At 34.3% G+C, this 22,475-nt stretch overlaps 1 protein-coding gene across 1 annotated transcript in view; it reads right to left on the bottom strand.

The window, feature by feature from the left end:
• LOC111055103 (zinc transporter ZIP1) overlaps positions 1 to 22,117 on the bottom strand; it is a 76,725-nt gene extending 54,608 nt beyond the window's left edge. Inside the window, exons 1-4 of the mRNA XM_039435474.1 lie at positions 22,102 to 22,117; positions 12,465 to 12,701; positions 8,340 to 8,474; positions 5,416 to 5,624 (exon numbers count right to left, since the gene is read on the bottom strand). Coding sequence (XP_039291408.1) covers positions 5,416 to 5,624; positions 8,340 to 8,474; positions 12,465 to 12,701; position 22,102 — 582 coding nt within the window. The 5' untranslated portion in view covers positions 22,103 to 22,117. The remainder of the gene's footprint in view (positions 1 to 5,415; positions 5,625 to 8,339; positions 8,475 to 12,464; positions 12,702 to 22,101) is intronic.
• Positions 22,118 to 22,475: the final 358 nt, after the last annotated feature.

The raw sequence follows: 22,475 nt of genomic DNA, 5'->3' as shown, positions 1-22,475 counted from the left end.
TGTAGGGTTGCTTGTCTTGAATTTTTTGGCAAATGAATTGAACAAAATACCTTAGTATGAATTTAATCATAAAACACGTATATTTTGTACAGCATAATATAAGACGTCTGTTAATAGTTCCAACAGATAATTAGTAGTTTTTGTTTGCAAAATTGTATGATGATAAAATATTAGTAACTGTCTCTTTTTGTTCTCTTAGCACATTCTTGAAATATCACAGTTTCAGGTCACATCATAGATAGATAAGATCTATCTAATTTACAAACTCTACAGAAAAGCTTTCTACACGATGCTGACGTCACGATGGGGCGATATGGCAGTAGATGTTGGCTTCATCGACTTTCAGTATGAATATACAATGGGGCGTGTCTATTCTATAACTGGTCTAAGTGAAAGCCCCATCTAAAACCATCTCTTATTAGCTAACTGCAATAGCGGTCCAAGCGGATAATTTGTGTAATGCCGGGTCTACATGACAACGATATTTGCGCAAACATGGCTCAAAGCCAGGTTTACGCAAATCTGGCTTTGAGCCAAGTTTGATCAAACCTCTGTTCACACGACACCTGTATTATAACACAAACCTGTATTATAAACTGAACCATAATATATATAAATTATATACAAAGTCTTTGAAGTGTTTATAAACTTGAGATGAATAGTAACTCAAGCCTCCTCCCCCTCCTCCTCAACCCTCCTCCTACTCCTCCTCCTCCACACCCTATTCCTCTTCCTCCTCCTCCTGCTTCTCCTCCATCTACTCCTCTTCCTCCACGACCTCATCCTCCACCTCCTCAACCCTCCACCAGACCTCCTACTCCTCCTCTCCTATTTTTGAGAATTGACCTCGCACATATTTAATTTGAGGGTGCTGAATCCGAATCTGAAATCGCGAATTCTCTATCTTCATTTTGTTTTGAAGTTAATTAGGTTTTGATGGATAGATGAGACATAATAGTTTCCTAGAAAAATTGACGCAAACCTGCCTGAGATTGATCGAAGAAAGCACAAACCTTCAAACCTCAGAAATTTACAACGATCTCCTTTCTACACGACGCAAACTTAGCGCAAACCTGCCAGGTTTGCGCTAATATCGTTGTCGTGTAGACCGGGCATATCTCAAAGTTTATAACCTCACCAAATATGACCAAAACAAATATGGCCGCCGTTTTAACAGAGTTAGCTAGGGTTAAGTGGAGTCAAACCTGCACTATCAGCTGCTATCTCGTCTGCTATTTTTTTCTAATGTACCACTATAGCATTGAGTTAACACCAGGGATATCAATCCCGGGACTGGTTTTCAAACCCGGTATTTCGCGATTATCCAATATCAATCCCGGGATTGGCAAAATCAGTTTCATACATTTTTAACTAATTGTTCCTCCTCAATTACATGTTCAGTAACAGTGTGTGGTGATGAATAAGAGGTTATTATAGAGGGAGAGTATATTATTGGAATATACTATTGGAGAAATACTTGGGAAAAATATTAAAATAAAACATTCTATTTCAATAATAAATGTTTTCAAGATAAGGAGTAACTTTTTTTAAAAGCTTAACCACTACTATATGAAATTTCGTAGAGCCAACTAGATATTCTACTTATAATAGAGGAAGAGAAGAAACAGGGAATAATTGAACAGAGAGTGAATAGATGGTGCTTTTTATTTCTGATTTCTGTGGTATTTTTAAAGTTCTGAGTGCATTTAAGGGAAATGACATCAGCACTATTGCAAATATTGCGCTGTCTAGACTGGTAATTGTGGTGCTGTGTGAACAGAAACAAGCGTACATACATAACAACCATTCTGCGAATGATGCGAACCAATAATGCGAATTCTATTTAGCCAGTACAACTAGAACTGCAGGTTGTGCCGGTAGAATAAATTAGTTATGCAAAACTCATATTCATCACCGTAATTGAATTCTATATTGAATTTTTTTAGAATAATAGGATTCACAATTTCAGGTTTTCTAATCCCGAAAATCCCGGGATTGAAGCTGAAAAATCCCGGGACTGTTAGGTATCAAAAATGGACCTGAATCCCGGGATTCGGGATCCCGGAATTGACATCCCTAGTTAACACAGACTTAGCAAAGAACAGGAGTTAGCGAATAGCTTGACTTAGCCAGCTAACTCCAACATTGTGAATACCCCTATTGCGTCAGGAAAACAAAGTTTCAAAACTTTTTTTTTCTAAACAGATGTTCTTGAGATAATTTCTTTGATGCAGCCTGTTTCACATTCACCATATTATTATACAGAGTTTGTGAAAACAAAAATATTTATTAATTATCAAAACAATACTATTATTATATTAATAATAATGATATTATTGGTATTATATATATAATATTGATATTATTAATGATGTTAGTGGAATCAAGTAGAAAGCAATAATAGAACAGCTGTTTTTCTTCTATCATATGATTTGGTGAATTCGCAGTATTAAACTGTATGTCCCATAAATGATATTTGAACATTATTTATGAAAGATCTAGAAGGAAAATTAAAACTTGGGCTTCGAGGTGCACGATTGATATTTTTAGAATCTATGAGCAAAATTTGGAGATCTAAATCATTCCCGTTTTTGCAAAAATTTGGTATGCAATCCACAAGTTGACAAGTTTTGATGCGAACAAACAAATGAGCACACGAACAAACACAAACCTACCCCCCATATTATATAGATAACTAGCTTGCCCGGCGAACTTCGTACCGCCAAAAAGTCAATGTATCTCATGTCACACTTAACTTTATTTTGTGAATCATGAAATTTATCTGACAATCAATATTTTCATTCACATCTCAATAAGGACTTCCTATGTGCTTAGTCATGCAGCATTTATTATTCCGAAGACATATTCTTCTCAATCAATTGGAAGTAATATATTTATCAGTAAAGTGTTCAGTAAAAAAATATGAGTTATATCAGTTTTTCAAAGATGAATTTAATGCGTTCATAGCTTTTGATTGTCAATAGATGGTCCAGGAAATATGCGATATACGATGAATGACAAAGAGTTCCATGTTCTTTCCATCTTCCATTTTAGGATGAATATCCTAAGCTAAGCTAAGCTAGATTCAAAAAATGTAAATTATTCTGTCATTCTTCAGTAATTAATGAATGCAATATGAACAACTCTCTTTCATGAGGTGAATCATTTTTTCCAACATTTTCCAGTTTCTCGATGATACGGGATTGATAATTATTTGTATAGGTCTTCTGACTAATCATCATCTACAGCTCGTACCAATCATCTAAACTTCAACTCCAAACTACCGTATTAATACCAGTACAAAATTTATCTGTTTATTACAGCTGGTAACTTTAGATGCTGAATCATATTATCACAACATGATCTTGAATCATAATCATCTTCCCGTTCTTCGTTAGCCGCTCGGCCGACAATTTCAAAAACATAGGTTTGTAAAGTCATAAATAAATAATTTTTATTAGCCTCCCTATTTAAATGTCTGGTTAGAAATCATCCCCAATATTCACACAACATATCTCCAAAGTTTCATGCCATTCTGTCAAGTAGTTTTCAAGTCTATAGGGAACAAATAAAAACTAACACACAGACATTCATTTTTATACATATAGATTAATAATTAATTAATTAACTTGATTGCAAAATTTTACATTAAATTTTATTTGCATTGAAAGATTATTTGATGAAATCAAAGTTCAATTGTAATGAAAACAACTTCCTTCAAAAAATAATTTATAATGATATATTTCCAGGGAAAAAATTGAGAAAAAAAATTCAAAGTTTCGGGATTTGAACCGAGAATCTTTCGCTTCAAAGCCAGTGCTTTACCACTACGTCACGACTACGCTTGGAGATGAATGTCTTGTAACAACGTTATAACTCCCATTGCATTATCCTTACTCTTATTTTGCTTCAGTATCTTTTCAGTGATAAGAATGAGAATAAATGTAGTATATTTCATTTAAAAAAAGATTTAATTCGTTTCTGTCTGATAATTTATAATGATATTCATTAATTTTCGCATCTATTTGTGCAGTGATACAAATAAATTGCAGAAAATTGTGGCAATATTCAAATATGCTGTTAAATTTTAGGTTGGGCCGCGATTGAATTTGTCACCAAAATAAATAGAAAATGGTTATTTATGGCACTTTGTTGAAGAAAGTATGGTTTTGTTAAAGAAAAAGTTGTCAATATTTCACGGATTTAGGAATTTGTCAGTGGAAAGATATTGTATGTTGGCTAATTGGCTTTATTATTGTATTGATTTCATTTAAAATCAAAACTCTTTCATACTTTTATAACATACATAATTCAACCTACTACTCGTAACGGCGCCGGTAGTGTTGTATGGCGCCGGTAGTTAGATGATTTTCAGTGTTTAATAGCATATTACTAAAACAGCTCTTTGGAAATTTATAAGATTGAGAATCGGCGCCGGTATGTATGGCGCCGGTAGTTAGATGATTTTCAGTGTTTAATATCATATTACTAAAACAGCTTTTTGGAAATTTATAAGATTGAGAATCAATAGGTTGTTACCTAAAACTTAACAGCTCACAATAATATAATATTATCACAATCGCTATACCGGTGATAAGCTGCCAGCATTTGTATCAAAACATGAGCTTCCTGTATTGAAACACATCATATTGCTACACATTGTTACCAGAGTAGCAATTTCTCTATGAGCTTCCTTTTATACAAACAAATTCTACAACAATAGGTATGCCGTATGATGTTCCATGAATGAAATTTTAACATTATTACTGAAAAATCTAGAAGGAAAATTGAAATTTGGGCTTCAAGGTGCACGAAATTGATATTTTTTTCTTCAAAACGATCCATTATTTGTCTCCATAAGTGTGCAAGTTTCAAGCTGCAAGTTCCTTTTCATCATCACTGTAATTTTGCTAATTAAAGCTGTTCCACTTCCCATTTTCACAAAAGAAGAGAAACATTCAGTGATGTTTCTTTTTCGAGTCTGTCACTCTGGGTGATACCTAATCAAGCTCTAGGCTATTCGTGAGTAATGAAGCTAAAATGGAGATTGAGGGTAAGAGATTTCATACTGCTTTTAGACCGAACTCAGTTTGTACAGAAAGGGACAGGCAATTTAGAATTTACCTGGTTCTAATGCAGGATCATAAGGCTAGATAAAAATGTTTCACAAAAAAGAAACTTCACCAACAGAAAGCCATAGGTATATTATTATGTAGGCTCATCTAGTTGATCAGAGGAGATTGAAGATGATACAAAAATGTTTCGGATGACAGTTAAATCGTCGGTCCCGGTTGCCTGAAAAGCAGTTGTTGGGTCATGTCAGAGGACCTGAAATTAATCAGCTGCGACCTGTAAACTCTGACACCAGACCTAAGCCAGCCAGGTCACTCGATATTAGTATTATTATTAACTCACCGATTCATTACTTGGAGTTGTTTTAGAAGTAGACACAAAATCCAAACTGGAGTCAGTCTTTGATTCTCCTCGTTGAGGTAATTTTTGAGTGTCTATTTGGTCAATAGATCCCACCAGAGACTTTCTCCTTTCTATCGATCCATAATGACTTGAAGCGCCACGTCCACTCTCCAACAAACTTCCAGTTTCAGTAGGTTCTTGTTTCGACACTGAAAGTCAATGCAAAATTGCTGATAACAAAACAATAATAATTTCTGAGTTGCGCAGAAAATGTATTTCCTATGTATGATGCTCCCGTGAAAGGTATATGAAAAAGCAAAAAAAAAAACAAAAGTGGGTGAGAAGATTCGAACTTTAGATACATTTAGAAAAAATGTTAAATACATCAACAAGAGACAATTACAAATTTAGGGCTGAGATACAGTAATACTCTTATTAAAATATTAAGACTATAAATTTATTTTATAATAATTATTTATTCATTTCATAATATATAAATCAAATAATATGATCAGAAAAGGACCAACAGGCCTAGCCCAAAACTGTTTACACTCCGAATTTTGATAGAAGTACCTATGTCTAAAGCGTAGGTTATGTTGCTTCACTTTGAATCAAATTTTTAGTCCAGGAATATCCAAACTAGAATTTAGAACTTAATTAGATCAAAAACCGAAAAGAATGAAAATATTTCACCAAACTTTAATTCCAAGCTTGAATGATTCAGAAATTTGGAAACCAAACTCTATTGTTATTAACCTAGCCTCATATGAATAAATATTTACTATCAGCTTGTCTTTGTCCTTAGATATTAAACTATAACAACCTAACCTTTCTCCAATGGTCAACGTAATCCTTATTCCAATTCTCTATCCGGAGAAAAATAGATCGATTTAGGGCCGGTTTCCGAGCTCGGGATTTAGCTAAGTTCTAGACTTTAACTGGCTTTGAACTCTGGAGTCAGAAAATTGGCTTTCTGAGTCAGAGCGTTAACGTAGTTGAGGACTTAAATAGACTCTGGAGTTTAAAGATCATGTTAGACCCTGGAGTTTATAATTTCGCTTTCTGAGCGAAGGGCTTATAAGTCCAGGACTTGAATTAGATTCTCGCCTCTTTCTGAGTTGAGAATTTATAAAAAAAATCGTTGAGTCCAGGATTAAAAACAGCGTGATTTCAAACCCTCGACTGGTGTAGGGTTTAAATTCAAGTTCTGAGCAAACACAATTCAGTTATTGTTTTGGAGTAGATAAAAAGCCAAATAGATATCATGGAATACCTAAATTATTTGGATTAGTCTAACTAAATTCATAATTTATAGTTTGCAAGTTCATTTTGGAATAAAATTGTATCAGAAATATGCATAAGAAGTTAACCTCATTTCACGACTGTACCATAACCTAAAAATGTTCAAGCAAAATAATACAAGGATTGCCTTGGAATTTATATTTCAATCTGAATGTTTTTATTCAAAATATTAATAATAATAACAATAATAAATTATTACTCCAGTTTTTTCAAAACAAATACGTTTTCAAACTCAATAGCCTAATGAAATGTTTATTCCAAAATCACTGGTTAGGATCAATGATCAATAATAGCATAATGTAAAATGAAATTTTTATTCATTCACCTTTCAAAGGTTTTGCTTTGAATGAGCCAACAAAGAAATCGGAACGTATTTTTACAATATAGTTTGGAGAGCATGCTCATTTGAATTGTCCCGCTGTAATCAGCTGTTTCCGTTTTGCTATAATGCCAACAAAACAACAGCAAAATATTGTGAATTTCCCTCACGTTTAATGCGTTAAAGTCCTGGACTCAAATAAGTCGAGAACTTGATAGACTCCGGAGTTTAGAAGATAAAATCGTGACTCAGAAAGTCAATTTAGACCCGAGAGCTTATTTCAGTCCTGGACTCTGTAAGTCCAGAACTTATAGGTACGGAGCTCGGAAACCGGCCCATAGTGATTCAATAGGTTCCCGGGCTGAAATTAAAAAAAAAAAACTCCTTCTAGCTGTTTACCCTGTAGTCAATATTTGCAGTAGCACAAGTCTTCGGGGTGATTTACTGATTTAAATGGATTTTTGTTCAACTAGTTGTTCTGTGAACAGTAGACCTCACGCAGTTATAAACCACAGCCTCGTCTCATACTGTCCATCAGAGTAAATCATGTATGTATGTCGTGTCGGCGAAATATCGGTGTGGAAACGGCTAATGGCTGGTGAGGTTGGTGTATCAAAAATGTAACATCAAAAGCTAATTTCCTTCAAGACATACTGGCAAGAGTACAGCCCGAGTTCAACGAGGTCAAAAGACAATACTATGTTATTTTAGTTATTAATTGCATGCAGTCAATAGTTCATTTTTAATAGTGCATAAAAATTGCATTCAATGAGGAATGCAATTAATAGTCCACACAGCAGATGATTTTTCACCAAGTTATATTGAGATATTGATTGCATGCGTCATGACTTGCAATTTATAATCCACTCGACAGCTGATTTATGATGAATAATTCTATAGTATGATTTTTACTCCAATATTGGCGTATGAAGGAGGCTCCTTCTCCTTTTATATTATCCTTGAAATTCAAAATTTCCAAAAACCTTGTATATACGTCGACGCGCAATTTAAAAAGGAACATACCTGTCAAATTTCATGAAAATCTATTGCTGCGTTTCGCCGTGAATGCGCAACATATAAACATTTAAACATAAATAGAAATGCAAAACAGTCGACTTGAATCTTAGACCTCACTTCGCTCGGTCAATAATTTATTCAATAGAAGGTGCATACAGACACATACGCCACGCACACGCGCATTTCACTCTTCATCAGCTGATGCTATGCTTATTATATCTGTATCTTTCTGGTTCTCGTTTAAAAACGCCTAATGTGGTCTTGCCCTTATTATTTGAGTTCTCACCATTGTGCTGATGCTTCTCGCACTGCAGTCGGCACAAACACCAGAACTGCACGACCTCGTCAACCAAGTATAATGTGAGAAAACCGGCGCAGAAGACAATCTGACCCCACACACCAATAGATGTGATCACGTCACCTGAAGCATACAAACATAGATTGATCGAAATTACTGAGATGTTGCATTTATTCAAATGCTGATGAATTAATAAATATTTATTAATAATAATACATCGAATTTCCATTTAGCTGTTTACCCCTGTTGTCAATATTTGCAGTAGCAGAAGTCTTCGGCGTGATTTACAGCATTCAATTTAAATTTTCGTTTACTAATGATTATTATAGGAAGATCAACATTTTTATATAATATATATTTATTGCAACAACTTCTGAGTTCTTCAGGTGCAATGCAATTGTCAAAACAATACATTACAAACAAAATGGTACGATATGGAGCAATATCAACAGAGATCAACATAAATCATCAACAGAGAGCACTTCGGTTAATTCCATCATCTATCTAGTTCAACCGATATGCCAACTTATATCACCGATTCATAAAAAATACAATTTTCCTATAGTTACCTTGAAAAGTGACTATTCCTGCACTGATTACAGAACGCAAAGAATCACTTTTCCGCTCTAGTGCGTAAAGTATTACTTTGCGTACTCTTAATACTTTGCATATTATCTTGCAGCCACCCCAATCAGCTGTTGGCATGTATTTTGAATGCGAATTTTTCTATCTATATTTTTTATGATTTTCAAATAAAAAAAAGAGAACTCATTAAATTATACATTTTGAATATTATTAATTCATTATTTAAAATAATTTTTTTTCATTCATAGATTGATTGATTGAAAAATTATTTATAAATTAAGATTTACTCGAAATTATTCAAATTTTCAAATTAATTTAATTTTTAATTTGAGTAAATTATCGATTATTAATTTCCAATTGGATTATCAAGTTTAAAATAAATTAAAGTTGCTATTGATAACAAAATTATACAGACAAACATTTGATGGATTTCAGCCATCATTTTACCCATAATCAACCACTGTTCATATTCAATGGTAACTGTAGGAAAAATTTTATGTGAAATACGTGCGCAAAGTTCCTCTGCTGCACTCAAGAAATCATTCCGCCCTCGCCTACGGCTCGTGCGTAAACGTTTCTTTCGGTGCAGCAAACTGTCACTTTGCGCACTAGTTGCACAAATAACTATTTTGAAAAAGGAAATTATTTTTAGATCATATGCTGGGAAAGTGAAACAATACATTACTAAATTTCTGCATTGCAAGAAGAATTACACAACTGAAATATTTCATAATAATTATTAAAATACAGAATATAAAATAAAGTTGGTATATAATATAATTCGTGCTTCACATGGAAAAATGTGAATGCTGGTAGTTACCACAGGGAAAGTGTCTTGTTATGAGTAACCTTACAGGAGAGATAGCATCTTATGCTCTAAGAAGTAACTCATCTGTCAGATGCTAGAGAGTATTATGACAATCTATTACACCGAACCAGAAAAAATAGTTTGCTGGAAAAATGACACATCCTTCAACTATCATAGAGCAACCATCCTATTATATTATACTGGTAGGTAACGAGTGCTTCGCAAGGGTCTATTTTAAAACTGCAAAATGAGAACTTGACGTAATAAAAAATTCGAAATTTGAAAATAGGCCTATATCCTTGGATAATGAAGAATCTTTATGCAAAATTTCAAATCAATCAGTCCAGTAGTTCAGACGTGATGATGTGTCAAACATAATTTTCCTAGATCACGTTCGTGTATGAGCCAGCTCTTTCCATTATTATAGTAAAGATGATGGATAAATGGATGATTTATCAGTATATTTGAATGAGAATAACTTTTGAACGGTTTAAGAAATCGGTGCGGTTTTGATGCAACAGAAAATCAATTATTTTTATTCGAGTAGGATCCCCAATCATACATATCATCTAGTGTCCCTTTTAAATGAAATGTTCAGCTGCTTCTATACAACAACTGGAAGCATGACAAATTGAAAACTTGACGTAATGAAATCTTGAAGAACTGGAAATAGGCATAAATAACCATCCTCGGTTAATTAAGAATCTATATGCAAAATTTCAAATTAATCAGTTGAGTATATTTCAGACGTGATGGTGCGTCAAACATAATTCCCTATTCCTTACGTGTATAAGCCAGTTTTTTCCTTTATTATAGTATAGAAGACTGAAGAAGACATAATACTTGAAAACCTCACAGAATCATATTGATTTTTCCAATACATCAATAAATTTTAGTTCGATTAGGATCCTCCTCAATTTGAATCAGGCAGCCTTTTGTTTTTCCAATACCAAACAAAATACCTAAAATACTCGTTTCACTGGGAATTCGTGTCTGATAGTACATTATAACTGAAGAATATGAATTATCAATTATTTTATTGTGATCTATTCATGTTTTTCTTATGAAATTCAATGATAGGCCTACAGCATGAAGACTATGTCCAATTCATTGGTACTGGTGGCAAAATTTTACATTAAAAATAATTATTTGATAAAATCCAAGTTCAATTGTAATGAAAACAAAATTCCTTCAAAAAATAATTGATAATAATAGGCTACGATTCGAGGGAAAAAATTGGGAAGCATCGGGATTCGAACCATCGCTCCGTGAGCTAGCGTTTTACCGTTGCGCTACACGGCCGTTCGAAAATGATAGTCTTGTAACAGCATTATAACCTCCTCATAAAAAACACACTTTGGGCTGCAACAATGTAGCCTATGGAACTTCATGTACGGTAGCATAGATGAATTTGAACATTAATTCTGAAAAATCTAGAAGGAAAATTGAAATTTGGGCTTCCAGGTGCACGTGATTGATATTTTTGGAATCTATGTTCAAAATTTGGAAATCTAAATCATTCCCGTTTTTCCGGTATGCAATTCACAAGTTGACATGTTTTGATGCGAACAAACGAACAAATGAACAAACACAACCCTACTCTCTCTTATTATATAGATTAAGCAGTTTTAACAATTTTCAAGAAATTTGGAACATAGTAGGTTTATGATATAAAAATTCGATTGCACTAGGTCTCATCCCTGGGAAAACTCGTTGAAGAACACGAAAAGGATGATAATTATTCATCCTTGGAAAAACAGATGATAATTTCGTCGTCTGTCGATAACAGAAGATGTGTATGCCTGTGTGGGAGAACAGCTGTGTAATCAATCAGCTTACCATATCTCGCGAGAAATATTATCTAAAAATTTTAATGGACTCGATCAAAATAATCTGATTTGTTGACATGACATGGTATATCATTCTAAATTAGAGTATATTATAATATTCAAAGTTAATAATTATTTTAAAGTTTCAAGTGATTAGTTAGTGTTTTTTTATTATTCAATTTGGTTTGTAAACAATCTAAATTAGAACTTTTCTGTTTTCAAATAATTGGACTGAAAATCGGACCTGAATTCAAGTGTATGAAACATAACCTACTTTTTGGACCATCTATTGTGTATAAATCAAAGTTTGGAGAAAAAACAGTTTTGGGCTGTATCTGTTATAGTCCTTCCTCAATCATTATGAAGAAGTGTGTTCTGTTTATCAATAAATAAATAACAAGCGAAGCTGGATGCCCCGATATTGAAATATAAATCAAGAAAAATGTCACTACTCAGGGAAAATTGGGTAATTTCAGTGGAGCTCATCAATTTCTTTCACAACATAATTATTTGGTAGGAATTCCTTATACAGGAAGGTAAGTATGACGCCTGAATTGAAGTGGTCAATAGTGATTACACCTGACATCTATAGTCTATACTTCAGGCCGGGACTGGATTATTTGAGCCTTCATGGTTTGTGAAATAATTGGTTGTTTGAGCCCTATCTCTACGGCGATTTACACAAAATTAGTCAAAAATTATATTTTATATTGCCTCTCCTGTGATTTTTTTTCATCTTGTGGTTGTGTGAGAGAGAGTTTCTTTCAACACAGCACAGCAGTTGAGTTGGGTCAATTTGTTAGATGCGCTGATTTTTTATTCTGATTTCTATTGATTCTATTTCATTCTCATTGTGTATGATAATGAACTTTCGTAGGATCATAAACTCACCTAAAATGTGCACAATGGCTGTAGACAGTAGAACACCGGCTCCAAAGCACAGGATGACTGACAAGAGAAGCGAGTGCTCGAGGTGATCGGCACCAGACTGGAAGCCCAGCCACGATGGAGTCAGACCAATCAGGAAGCTTCCCGCCAACAGCGACAGTGTTGCCACACCTTTCACCTCAAGCAGTGTTGCCATGGCAACGGTTAGATGCACCACATCGCCTGCCAGACAGTGTAACACTGCAAACAACACTGCAACGTCGAGCACTTTGTTATAGGTTGAGCTCAGGCTGGGTTACCTACTTGCTACAATCAAACTTCACTACAAATTGACAGTGTACAAATCTGCTTTGATAAGGTGAGATTGGGTTTGGTACAACTTCAGATTAAATTGAATAATTGTGTACAACTTTCATTTGATGAAGTAAAGTTTGGTTAGGTTAGGATGATTGTGTACAACTTTCATTTGAAAATAAAGGTTAGGTTAGGTTGGAATTTTTGTGTATAACTTTCATTTGATCAGGTGAGGTTAGGTTGGTGCAACATTCACTCAAATTGAATAATAAATTGTTAACAGCCTTGATTCGATGGAGTGGGGTGGAGTTGTTATAAGTTGACATTCGATAGTTGAGGCAAGCTTGGTACAATAAGCTCCAGTTCAAATAGGCTAGTTCAATCTTGAATGATGGATCATTGAGTTCAGTACAAGTTATGTTAAAGTGGAAAATTAAGTTAACACCAGTAGGATACTACAAAGCAAGTGATTTGATTATTTAAAAGTTGATGTGAATAAATATGATTTATTTTTAATGAAAGAATTGTTTTTTTTTCAAGTTAAAATTCGATTGAGAGATTTTGAGTAGGCCCTATGATTATTAATATTTAGCTACATTGCAAATTTGCAATGGAAAATGTTTATCCAAAGAAGGTCAGCGTGAATCATGCATGAAGATGAATGCACTAGGTAGGACTACCTGAAAGAGAACAATGGTGAAAACTGTGTTAGATCACAATTGTCAAGGTCTGTTATTTCAAAAACAGGTTAATTAAAGAGACATTCGTTTGATTTGTTCCCCTGAATTATTAGTTTGGACCTTGTCTTTGATTTACTTTGTACTAATTTGAATGTTTTTTCATTATATTGTCTTTGATGTTGGAATAAATTTATTTGATTGGTGCAAACCTTTATAAAATTGGCCTAATTTCAAGGCTACATATACAGTAGTTTGCAAAATTCTATTAATATCAACAGTATGTGAAGATATAAGTGCATTCACAATATTTCTGTTCTGATTGTACATCTATGGACTTGTTGGTTTTTTCTTTTAACATGTTCCCTTATAGACATGCCCTGGCGGCATGTCTGTGCTATGAACATAACCATTATTATTATCATTTTTCATGATAGCCTATAAAGAATATAGGTAGGCCTACCGTAGTCTGGAAAAATGTAGATCAAGTATTTTCTTACCTAAATTTGTAGAATTTGAGTACTTCTTGCACTACCTACATAATCCAATAGAACCAGTTCAGTTTACTACTCCATAGATTCATTACGTTTTATAGCCAACTGATTAAGTTTATATCTAAAATATTGAACAAAAAATCTTCGATTGAGAATAATTAGTCTAATTAAACTGACTATGACACAGTTGTATGTCTAATAAATAAATCTAAACAAGTTATGGTAGGCTACATGGGAGCAGAAAATTAATTTATCACTAAATTAATTTAGTGAATAAATTGAGTCCTAGGCCTACATCCACAAATGCATGAGTGTATCTTTACTGATAGCATAATCAAGTTGAATAAGGTTACGGTACCATATTAAAATAATTTTATCTAGGTTACTTACCATTTAAAAAATTGTCTAGGCCTATATACAATCCGATATGAAATGCCGAATAGTACGAAATTATCCTCTGTTTATATTTTTAGAAACAAAGCAGACAATGATTTCTTGTGGATGAGTCATTAAAAAGCCTGAACAAAGTATAATATAGACTATTTACAAGAGCTAATCGAATAGAAAATAAATGACGGAGAATTTACGATAAGAATTGCTCTTGATAAAACTCAAAACATTTTTCCTCTTGAGACTTGAGTGACTATCCTATTTTGTTTCAAGCTATCAAGAAGAGTGTTATCACTTCTTATCAGTTATGTTATAAGAACTGAGAATAATAATTTTTAAACTTTAAACGGAATTGATTTGAGGTTATGTTTCATCACAAACCGCCAAGTTATGTTTGGAAAGCGCATTTTGTGATCTCTCTCAAGTATATTTCATTGTAATGCGCAGTCACTCGTCAGCACTCCAACTGGTCGTTTTGTCAACTATAGCGAGGTCCACGTTATAATGGCAATGTATGATTGACAATAGTGTTACTATCCTTGTCCAACATCCAACAAAACAGATAGCGCTATCTCATTTCTTTTTACGGAATCTATCCAGTGTGGAGACTGGTCATAGATGAAAAGAAAATTGAATTGAATTGAATTTCATTTTTTTAGACTATTAGGGAGCAAGTTGAACAGGTATGCCCCTGCATAAGACAGAGAATCGCTGAGCTTTTTCAATCTATGTTGTAGGAGGTCTATGTTGTGATTACAGTTATTGCTGTTATTGCTGTCTTTTCATCGGTTATATTTCTTTTTCTCCGAATGACAAATGTTGCTGATGAATGTTTTCTACACAGACTCACCATATGCTGTTTCCATGACAGGTAATTGTCTAGAATGACACCAAGAAATTTGGTGCATTCGACTGTTTGCACAGTACTGTTTTGTTGCTGTACGTGATGAGTCTGAGTGAAATTTATGTGCACTGTTTTGTTGTTGTTAATTGCCAGTCTCATTTCACTGCATATTAGTGTTGCTTCTGCAAGCGTAGAGTCAACAAGGTTATATTGTGTCACATTTTTATTTGCAGGGAGTAGAATAGTGGTGTCGTCCGCAAAAAAGAATGCATTTTTTGTTGCCTTGTTGCCTAGAAGCTCATTTATAATTAGAAAGAGCAATAGTCCTAGAATCGCGCCCTGTGGCACACCCCTCCTTACAAGTCGGAATGACGACTTACATGAGTTTATTGATGTTTTTTCTTGAAAATCCAGTTCCACATACTGCCTTCTGTCCTTTAGATAATCTTCGATCCATTCTTGTGCACTCCCCTGGATTTTCATATACTTCAATTTAGTTTTGAGAGTTTCCCAATCAAGGACGTCAAAAGCTTTACAGATATCGATGAAAAGACCTGAGGCAGATTCTTTGTTTTCCCATATTTTGCATATCTCGTCACATAAATCAGATATTGCTGTTTATGTGCTGTGGTTCTTTTGGAAGTCATGCTGATTTTTTGACAATAGTTCGTTTCTTCCAAGGTGTGTTATCAGCTGGTTGTAGGCCACTCGTTCAATGATCTTGAAGACAACTGGCAGATTCGCTATTGGTCGGTGGTTTTTTGAGTCAGATTTATTTCCTGACTTATGCTTTGGATAAATCTCCTCTATTTTCAATTTATGTGGGAATTCTGCCTGTTTGAATGATTTATTTATTATGTGTAGGATGGGTTCCTTTATTTCATTCTCACAGTACTTCAGGATTTTACCAGTTATATCATCATGGCCTGATTAGTCGTTTGGCTTTTAGTCTTCTGAAAATATGGTGCAGTTCAGTTTCAGTGATGGTGTTGAATTGACAGAACACTTGGGCATTATTCCGAACCAACAGATCCTCTATACCATTTTGGCTGCTATGTAGTTCAGTAATTGGTTGGGTGAAATATGTGTAGAAGATATTGCAAATCTGATGTGGGTCGGTGATTTTTCCCCCCTTGAAAGTCAGGTGGAGGTTTTCTTGATGTTTGCATTTCAGTTTATTCCTTTCATCGTTGATTGTTGTCCATAGCACTTTGGGTTTATTTACTGCCTGGTGAATCTTTCTGCTCAGCTGTAATTTCTTTTTGTTTTCTACTTCTTAATAATAGGCTTTTTTCTTTTCTAGGTATGTTACTTTGTCATCTGTTCTACCTGTAAGTGTGTATTGATCATTAGCAGTCTGTGTATTTCTTTTTAGCATTAACGTTTCATTATCCAAGAGAGGGATCAAAAATCAATTAATGAATAACGAGCGAAGCTCGGTGCCCCGATATTTATTATGTGAAATAAGCTCTCATTGAATGAAATCATGATCATTGATGTTAATTATACTGAGAAAGCAATTTCTGTTCGAATATGTGTGTTTGTGGATATGTATTGACATACATAATATATGTTGTGTTGGACGGATTTCGAAAACGGCTCTAACGATTTTGATTGAATCAGGAATGAAATGGGTTTGCGACAGAAACATTATTTTGGAACAGGTCTCAACTCTGAGAAAATTCGCCAAAGTTCCCTGAGAAAGAATTATTGGTCCCTCAAGTAGCAGCTGATCATAAAAAGTTTTTCCATAGCCAGTTGAAAACGTAAGAGAGTGTGAGCAAATTTAATGAGAAAGATTATAATAGCTGTAGTTGATTTTCCAAACTCTGTGACCTTATTTTAAAACATTGCAGTATTCAAGAAGAATAGGTTATCTGGAAGAATAGGTTCAGAGAGTGACCGGATGATTGTTTATTGTTTTTAAAGGGACGGATTCAAGGATCCAAATGTTCAAACAACCCGACACATCAACTGAGGCTTATTGTGTTCCCAAGAAGTATGTTAGCTGGGCAAACCAATATATTTGTCCTTTACAAGAACCAGGAGTTTTTCCCTATATACTAACATTCCATTCATCACCTGGTTGCAATCATTGTCGCAATCCAGTGTGATATGCTTGGCAGTCTCTTCAGACTGATTAGTACTCAAGACCTGCGTGAGTTCCACTCCTGGCCTTCTTTGTAGGTCCTTCCGCTTAGGGAGGGGCGGCCAAGTTGCCTCTAGGGCGCCCGGCCACCCTTGACTCAGCCTCTTGACCCGCATTTGTGACTGGAGTTCCACCAATCTCTGGTCTCTTGAGTTTTTCTTTTTGCCCCTCCGGAACTCTTCAGGGTTAAGAGACTCACCTCTCCCGAAAAGCTCTGCCTGAATGGCCGCCCTTCTTTGAGCAGTGGTGAGTTTTGGCCTCTCCACCCACAAACTCGTGACCTAAGTGAGTTCCACTCCTAGCCCCTCTGTAGGTCCTTCAGCTGAGAGAGGGGACGTCAAACTGCCTCTAAGGCGCCCGGCCAACCTCGACTCAGCCTCTTGGCCCACATTGTGCCTGGAGTTTCACCCATCTCTGGTCTCTTAGGGTTTTCTTTTTGTTTCTCCGAAACTGCCCTGAAGGGGCAGATCCCCCTGATGGGGCTGATCCCGCGGGTTGAAGGCAAGGCAACTTCTGGAGTTTCCTTGAGGTCCATTTCAGTCGCCTCCTACAACAAGCATAGATACTGTGGGTGAATTCTGGTTTTCAACACATTCCTGAGCACGATAATCGACTCAAAGCTCCCCCAATCCTCAACCCACAGGAGTCGACCAGATGATAGCAAAATAAATTCAAAATCAATCTCTCGAAACATATGGTAGTTGGATTTAATGTCCATTTTGAGATGATGAAAATGCGACTAATTTCTTCAGCTTCTCTGTTGTACTTGTACCTCTATGTACGCAGCCATGGCCTTGAGAAAGCCAGTTGCACTGTCTGTTAATTCATAATCCGGTCTGAATACCAAGAGAACCAATCAGAGAAGCCTTCTATTGAGAAAAATCATGCTCTGATTAATTCTCATGAAATTTAATCATGATTGAAATTGAACAGACTTTTGTGCTACTGGGTCTGATGTTTTCATGTTTCAAAATCAGCTTCAGACTAAATCGGAAAAAAACATAATATTTCATCAGCAGCTCCTATTTCCTTTCATGATGTCTTTACATGACACAAGATAAACCTATTGATATCGATAGATCACAAGTGAATACGAAAGTTGTCAATTGAGATAGAAATTGAATTGAGTTAACTTACATGTCAATTTACATCCAAATAATGTTCATCCCTTAACTTTTCGTTACTTTTCGTTTCAAGCGAAGATTAAAGAAAGAAATCATATAATGGTAGTCAATAATCAAAGTGATTGAATAAACTCTATTCAGATTTATGCAAATTCACATTAAAATGATCCCACTTTAATATGTATGATAGTAAAGTTTAGAACATGAGAAATCAGCCACAATAAATTAACTATTATGAATGAACTCTTATGTAATGGGCGGACTTCCAAGGAAGAAAGAATCAGTAAATTGGCTGCTTTCACACTTTTGAATTAGTGAAACTAAAAGTAGGCTAAGCGATAGGCTATGCCAAAAATTCCAGAATAAGCAAGAGATCCATGGATATAAGAGTCAACAAATTCAAATAAATTTAATTTGGAATTTAATTTTCAATTGCATCAAACAAAAGCAAAAATAACCTGATTTGGCTAACTGCTAATTTGATAACTGTCAACGGGAAATATTAATTGCCAATGAATAAAGACGAGGTCGACTCTTTAAGTCCTGCCCAATATTCTACAAAATTCGCTGCAATTAGTCTACTATTCTACAGAGCACTTTCAACACATCAATTAATAATTATTCGAATCATTTGACTCAATAATTTTCATGCCAAGTTGTGGCCTAATCTCAAAAACAATTATAACAATTTTGATAGAACTTATTGGATTATAAATATTTCACAAGAATAATCTTATCTTTTAATTGCCGTAGCGGAGCACGGGTGTTCTGCTAGTTACATATATGGTTTATTCCCCACTATTACCAATAAAGCTCTATACTTCTATTCTCCCACCCTTTTATAGATTACAGACTGTAAGAAAGGCAACAAACAATCCTCAGCCGCCATGTTTTATTTTGATTTATAACAAAATACTAAAGAATGGTAGAGGAGTCGCATTTATTTAAGTGTATTATTGAATAAATGGAATAATTATTGTTAGATATTACCGTATGAGAAACACAAATTATACTTGAAATGACATTAATTTCAAAAGTTTATACCTTTGAGACCATATCCTAGACTTCGTCCATGCTTCAGTTTATGGGAATAGGTTTGGCCTACACTGGTACCAGTATAAATAACATCGAAAGGTTATTTTAGAATTATTTTAATTGGAATAAATTATTGATAGGATTCCTATTTTTCTATTTTTTTAAAAAGAAATTGGAGTAGAATATGCTACCTACCGAATAACTGAATTGCTGTTGTTTTGAAGTTCAGTTTGGTGTTACACAGCTTCTTAAATTAGCCACCATTTCAGGTTTATAAATCTGATCTCAGTTATGATAGCAAAGTTTAGAATCGAATTATGAAGAGAAACATTTTATTGATAAATTCAATAAATTTGACATGAAATCAATTATTCTATCAAGGGAAATAAAATTAATATCAGACCAAATTTGATGTATTAATTGAATAACAGCTGTGTACACTCAGTGGCAAAATGGAGTCAATTTGGCAACATTGTTCTTGTATCTTTCTTTACTTCCATTATAACGTGGACTCTCATTAGACAAAAATGAGAGGTTGCTCTCCATATCTGATCAATGGATAAGCTACAAGGGCTTTTGAAGGGCTACAAGAAAGCTTTTGTAGAGCATGTTCTCCTCACTCAACTCCCTTGTAGCTTTTACCTTTGGGCTTACATGAAGGGTACGCACAGGCTATCCACCCACAGAGCTTTAAAATAGACTCTTGATGTGTGCCAAAACAGATTATTGGATTGCTTTTCCATTGAATATTTATCATAAAAGAAGCTGTAATTAATGATGCTACCAATACTATTAAACACAGGAATTTCACTCACATTTGTTTGGAACCCCGATGTATTTATATTATCATATATTATACTATCGAGCAAACGATTATTTTTACCAGAAAAACTTTAGTGAGGTTCACGTTTTAATGGCTCAGTGAAGAAAGATAGGAGAACAACGTTGCCGATCCTCTGTCTTGTCAATGCCTTCTATAGACGGTAGCTGATACAGGTTTATTGATGTGAAATTAACTATTCATTCTCAATTAAAATAATCAATTATATTTTATTAAGCAAGAAAGTATATTTTTCAATAAATTCATAATGAATTCCATCACAATGATATTATGTTTACATGAGTATAATTAATTGTGGATTTGAGTGAAATTTTTAATATTTTTGACAATTGTGATGGAAGATTTTTGTTTGGATTTGTATTTTGAAATTAATTAATCTGATAAATTCAAAATTGAAGAAGATACATTTTTTGGTCACAAAATAGTGTGTGACTTGATTTATCATTTCTGCATAACCTCTAGACAAGTGGTCTCCAAACAGTCGATCGCGAGCTACCGGTAGCTCGTGGGGAAGTTTTTGGTAGCTCGCAGGAATGCTCGTGCGAAAGAATGTCGTCCAGTTTGAATATAAACACTTTCCCAGTCTGAAGAAAATCAATGACGAGAAAAATCCTTGACAGCACCGCAGCAATAACCAAGAATACGTCACAATTCTTTCAGACTTGAGACAACAGTTTGATCAACGATTTCAAGATTTTAAAAGCATATCAAATATGGTACAATTCATCAACTCTTTTTTGTAGAGATAGATCTATGCAGAAGATTTTGCAGCTTGTGCTGCACAACATTTTGGTGGAGATCAGGCTTCAGTTTAAATGGAATCTGTGGATTTTCAAAATGTTTTGTCTCTCACTTCCTTTAACTGGAAATATTTGGCCTCAAGTCCCCAAAGAAAAATATCAAAATATTATTCAAGTTGCATTGAGGTTGAAAACTATTTTCAGCTCTACTTTCTCGTGTGAAGCATCTTTGTCAAGTATGAAATTCATGAGAAATCGATATGGACAACTGCATCAGAATAGCGGCTACAACGTACAAACAACTCCAAACATCAAGAAAATACTTGATGATGACCAAAAAGAGTTCCACTGCTCTCATTGAAATGTACTACATTTCAACTTTTGTTATACTTTTTGCTATGAGATAAGTAGATTTCAACACTAGAAATGTATCTTTAAAGGCAATAAAAGATACTTTCTTCAGTCTAATATTCCTTGGTAACTCACTAGAAGTTTTATAAATGCTATTCTAGCTCACAAGCTCATAAGCTTGGAGACCATTGCTCTAGACTGTGTATTCCAAATTAAGGTTTGAAGCAGTTTTGGGCGAATGCCTGATGTTTTTACCTAGATTGTATTTGTATATGATTAAATAAATAAAGGAGATGAAATATTTTGTTAATTAATTATTAATTCTACACTGTTGAAAGATGATCTGACAACAGAGCAGAGCGAGAAAGAGATAGCGCTGTCCGCTTTGTTGAATGATAGAAGATGATAGCAATACCATTGCCAATCAAACACTGCCATTATAACGTGGAACTCACTATAGTAAGGTTATTATATTGAATTATATTGAAATAGGATCTGTTTTACATGAGAGTTCCACTGTTTTTAATTTTAACATTACGATTTAAAAGTTTTTGATGAAAAAATCACAGATTCTTCAATATTATAAAATAGACATAGCCCAATAGTCTATATATGTGTCAATAATTCTCTAAATTAAGTTAGTTTTAATGGATTCCAATGAATCAAAAATAATCATAATAAATAGTAGAGATTTCACTTACTTGGCAATTGTATCCTATAATATATTTGAGAAGAGGACGACGAACCTAATAATTTGTAAACATGAAGAAATATGGATAAATTACCATAATTCATAATTTCCACACAACATAATATGAATTCAAGAGCTCTGATTATATTTCTGTGGATGCTCAGTGTCAGATTCCTATTATCACACTAAACTCTGAAGAGGAAGATTCGCTCATTGAAATACGATAGGTAGTGAAAAAATAAAAATAAAGATAGAAAAATGACGATTCGAATAACAATAACTCTTGATAAGGGAAAATATAAAACACAGAGATGGACGTTTTGAACATTAATCTTCATGAATTATCTCCTGCTGACAGTTATTAAAGTCTAGAGGGAGAGTTTT

This window comes from Nilaparvata lugens, chromosome 9 (genome assembly GCF_014356525.2).
Source record: "Nilaparvata lugens isolate BPH chromosome 9, ASM1435652v1, whole genome shotgun sequence".
In the NCBI taxonomy this organism is placed as follows: Eukaryota; Metazoa; Arthropoda; class Insecta; order Hemiptera; family Delphacidae; genus Nilaparvata; species Nilaparvata lugens.
Note: the sequence above shows the minus strand (reverse complement) of the source record. Positions and strands in the feature narration are given on the sequence as shown.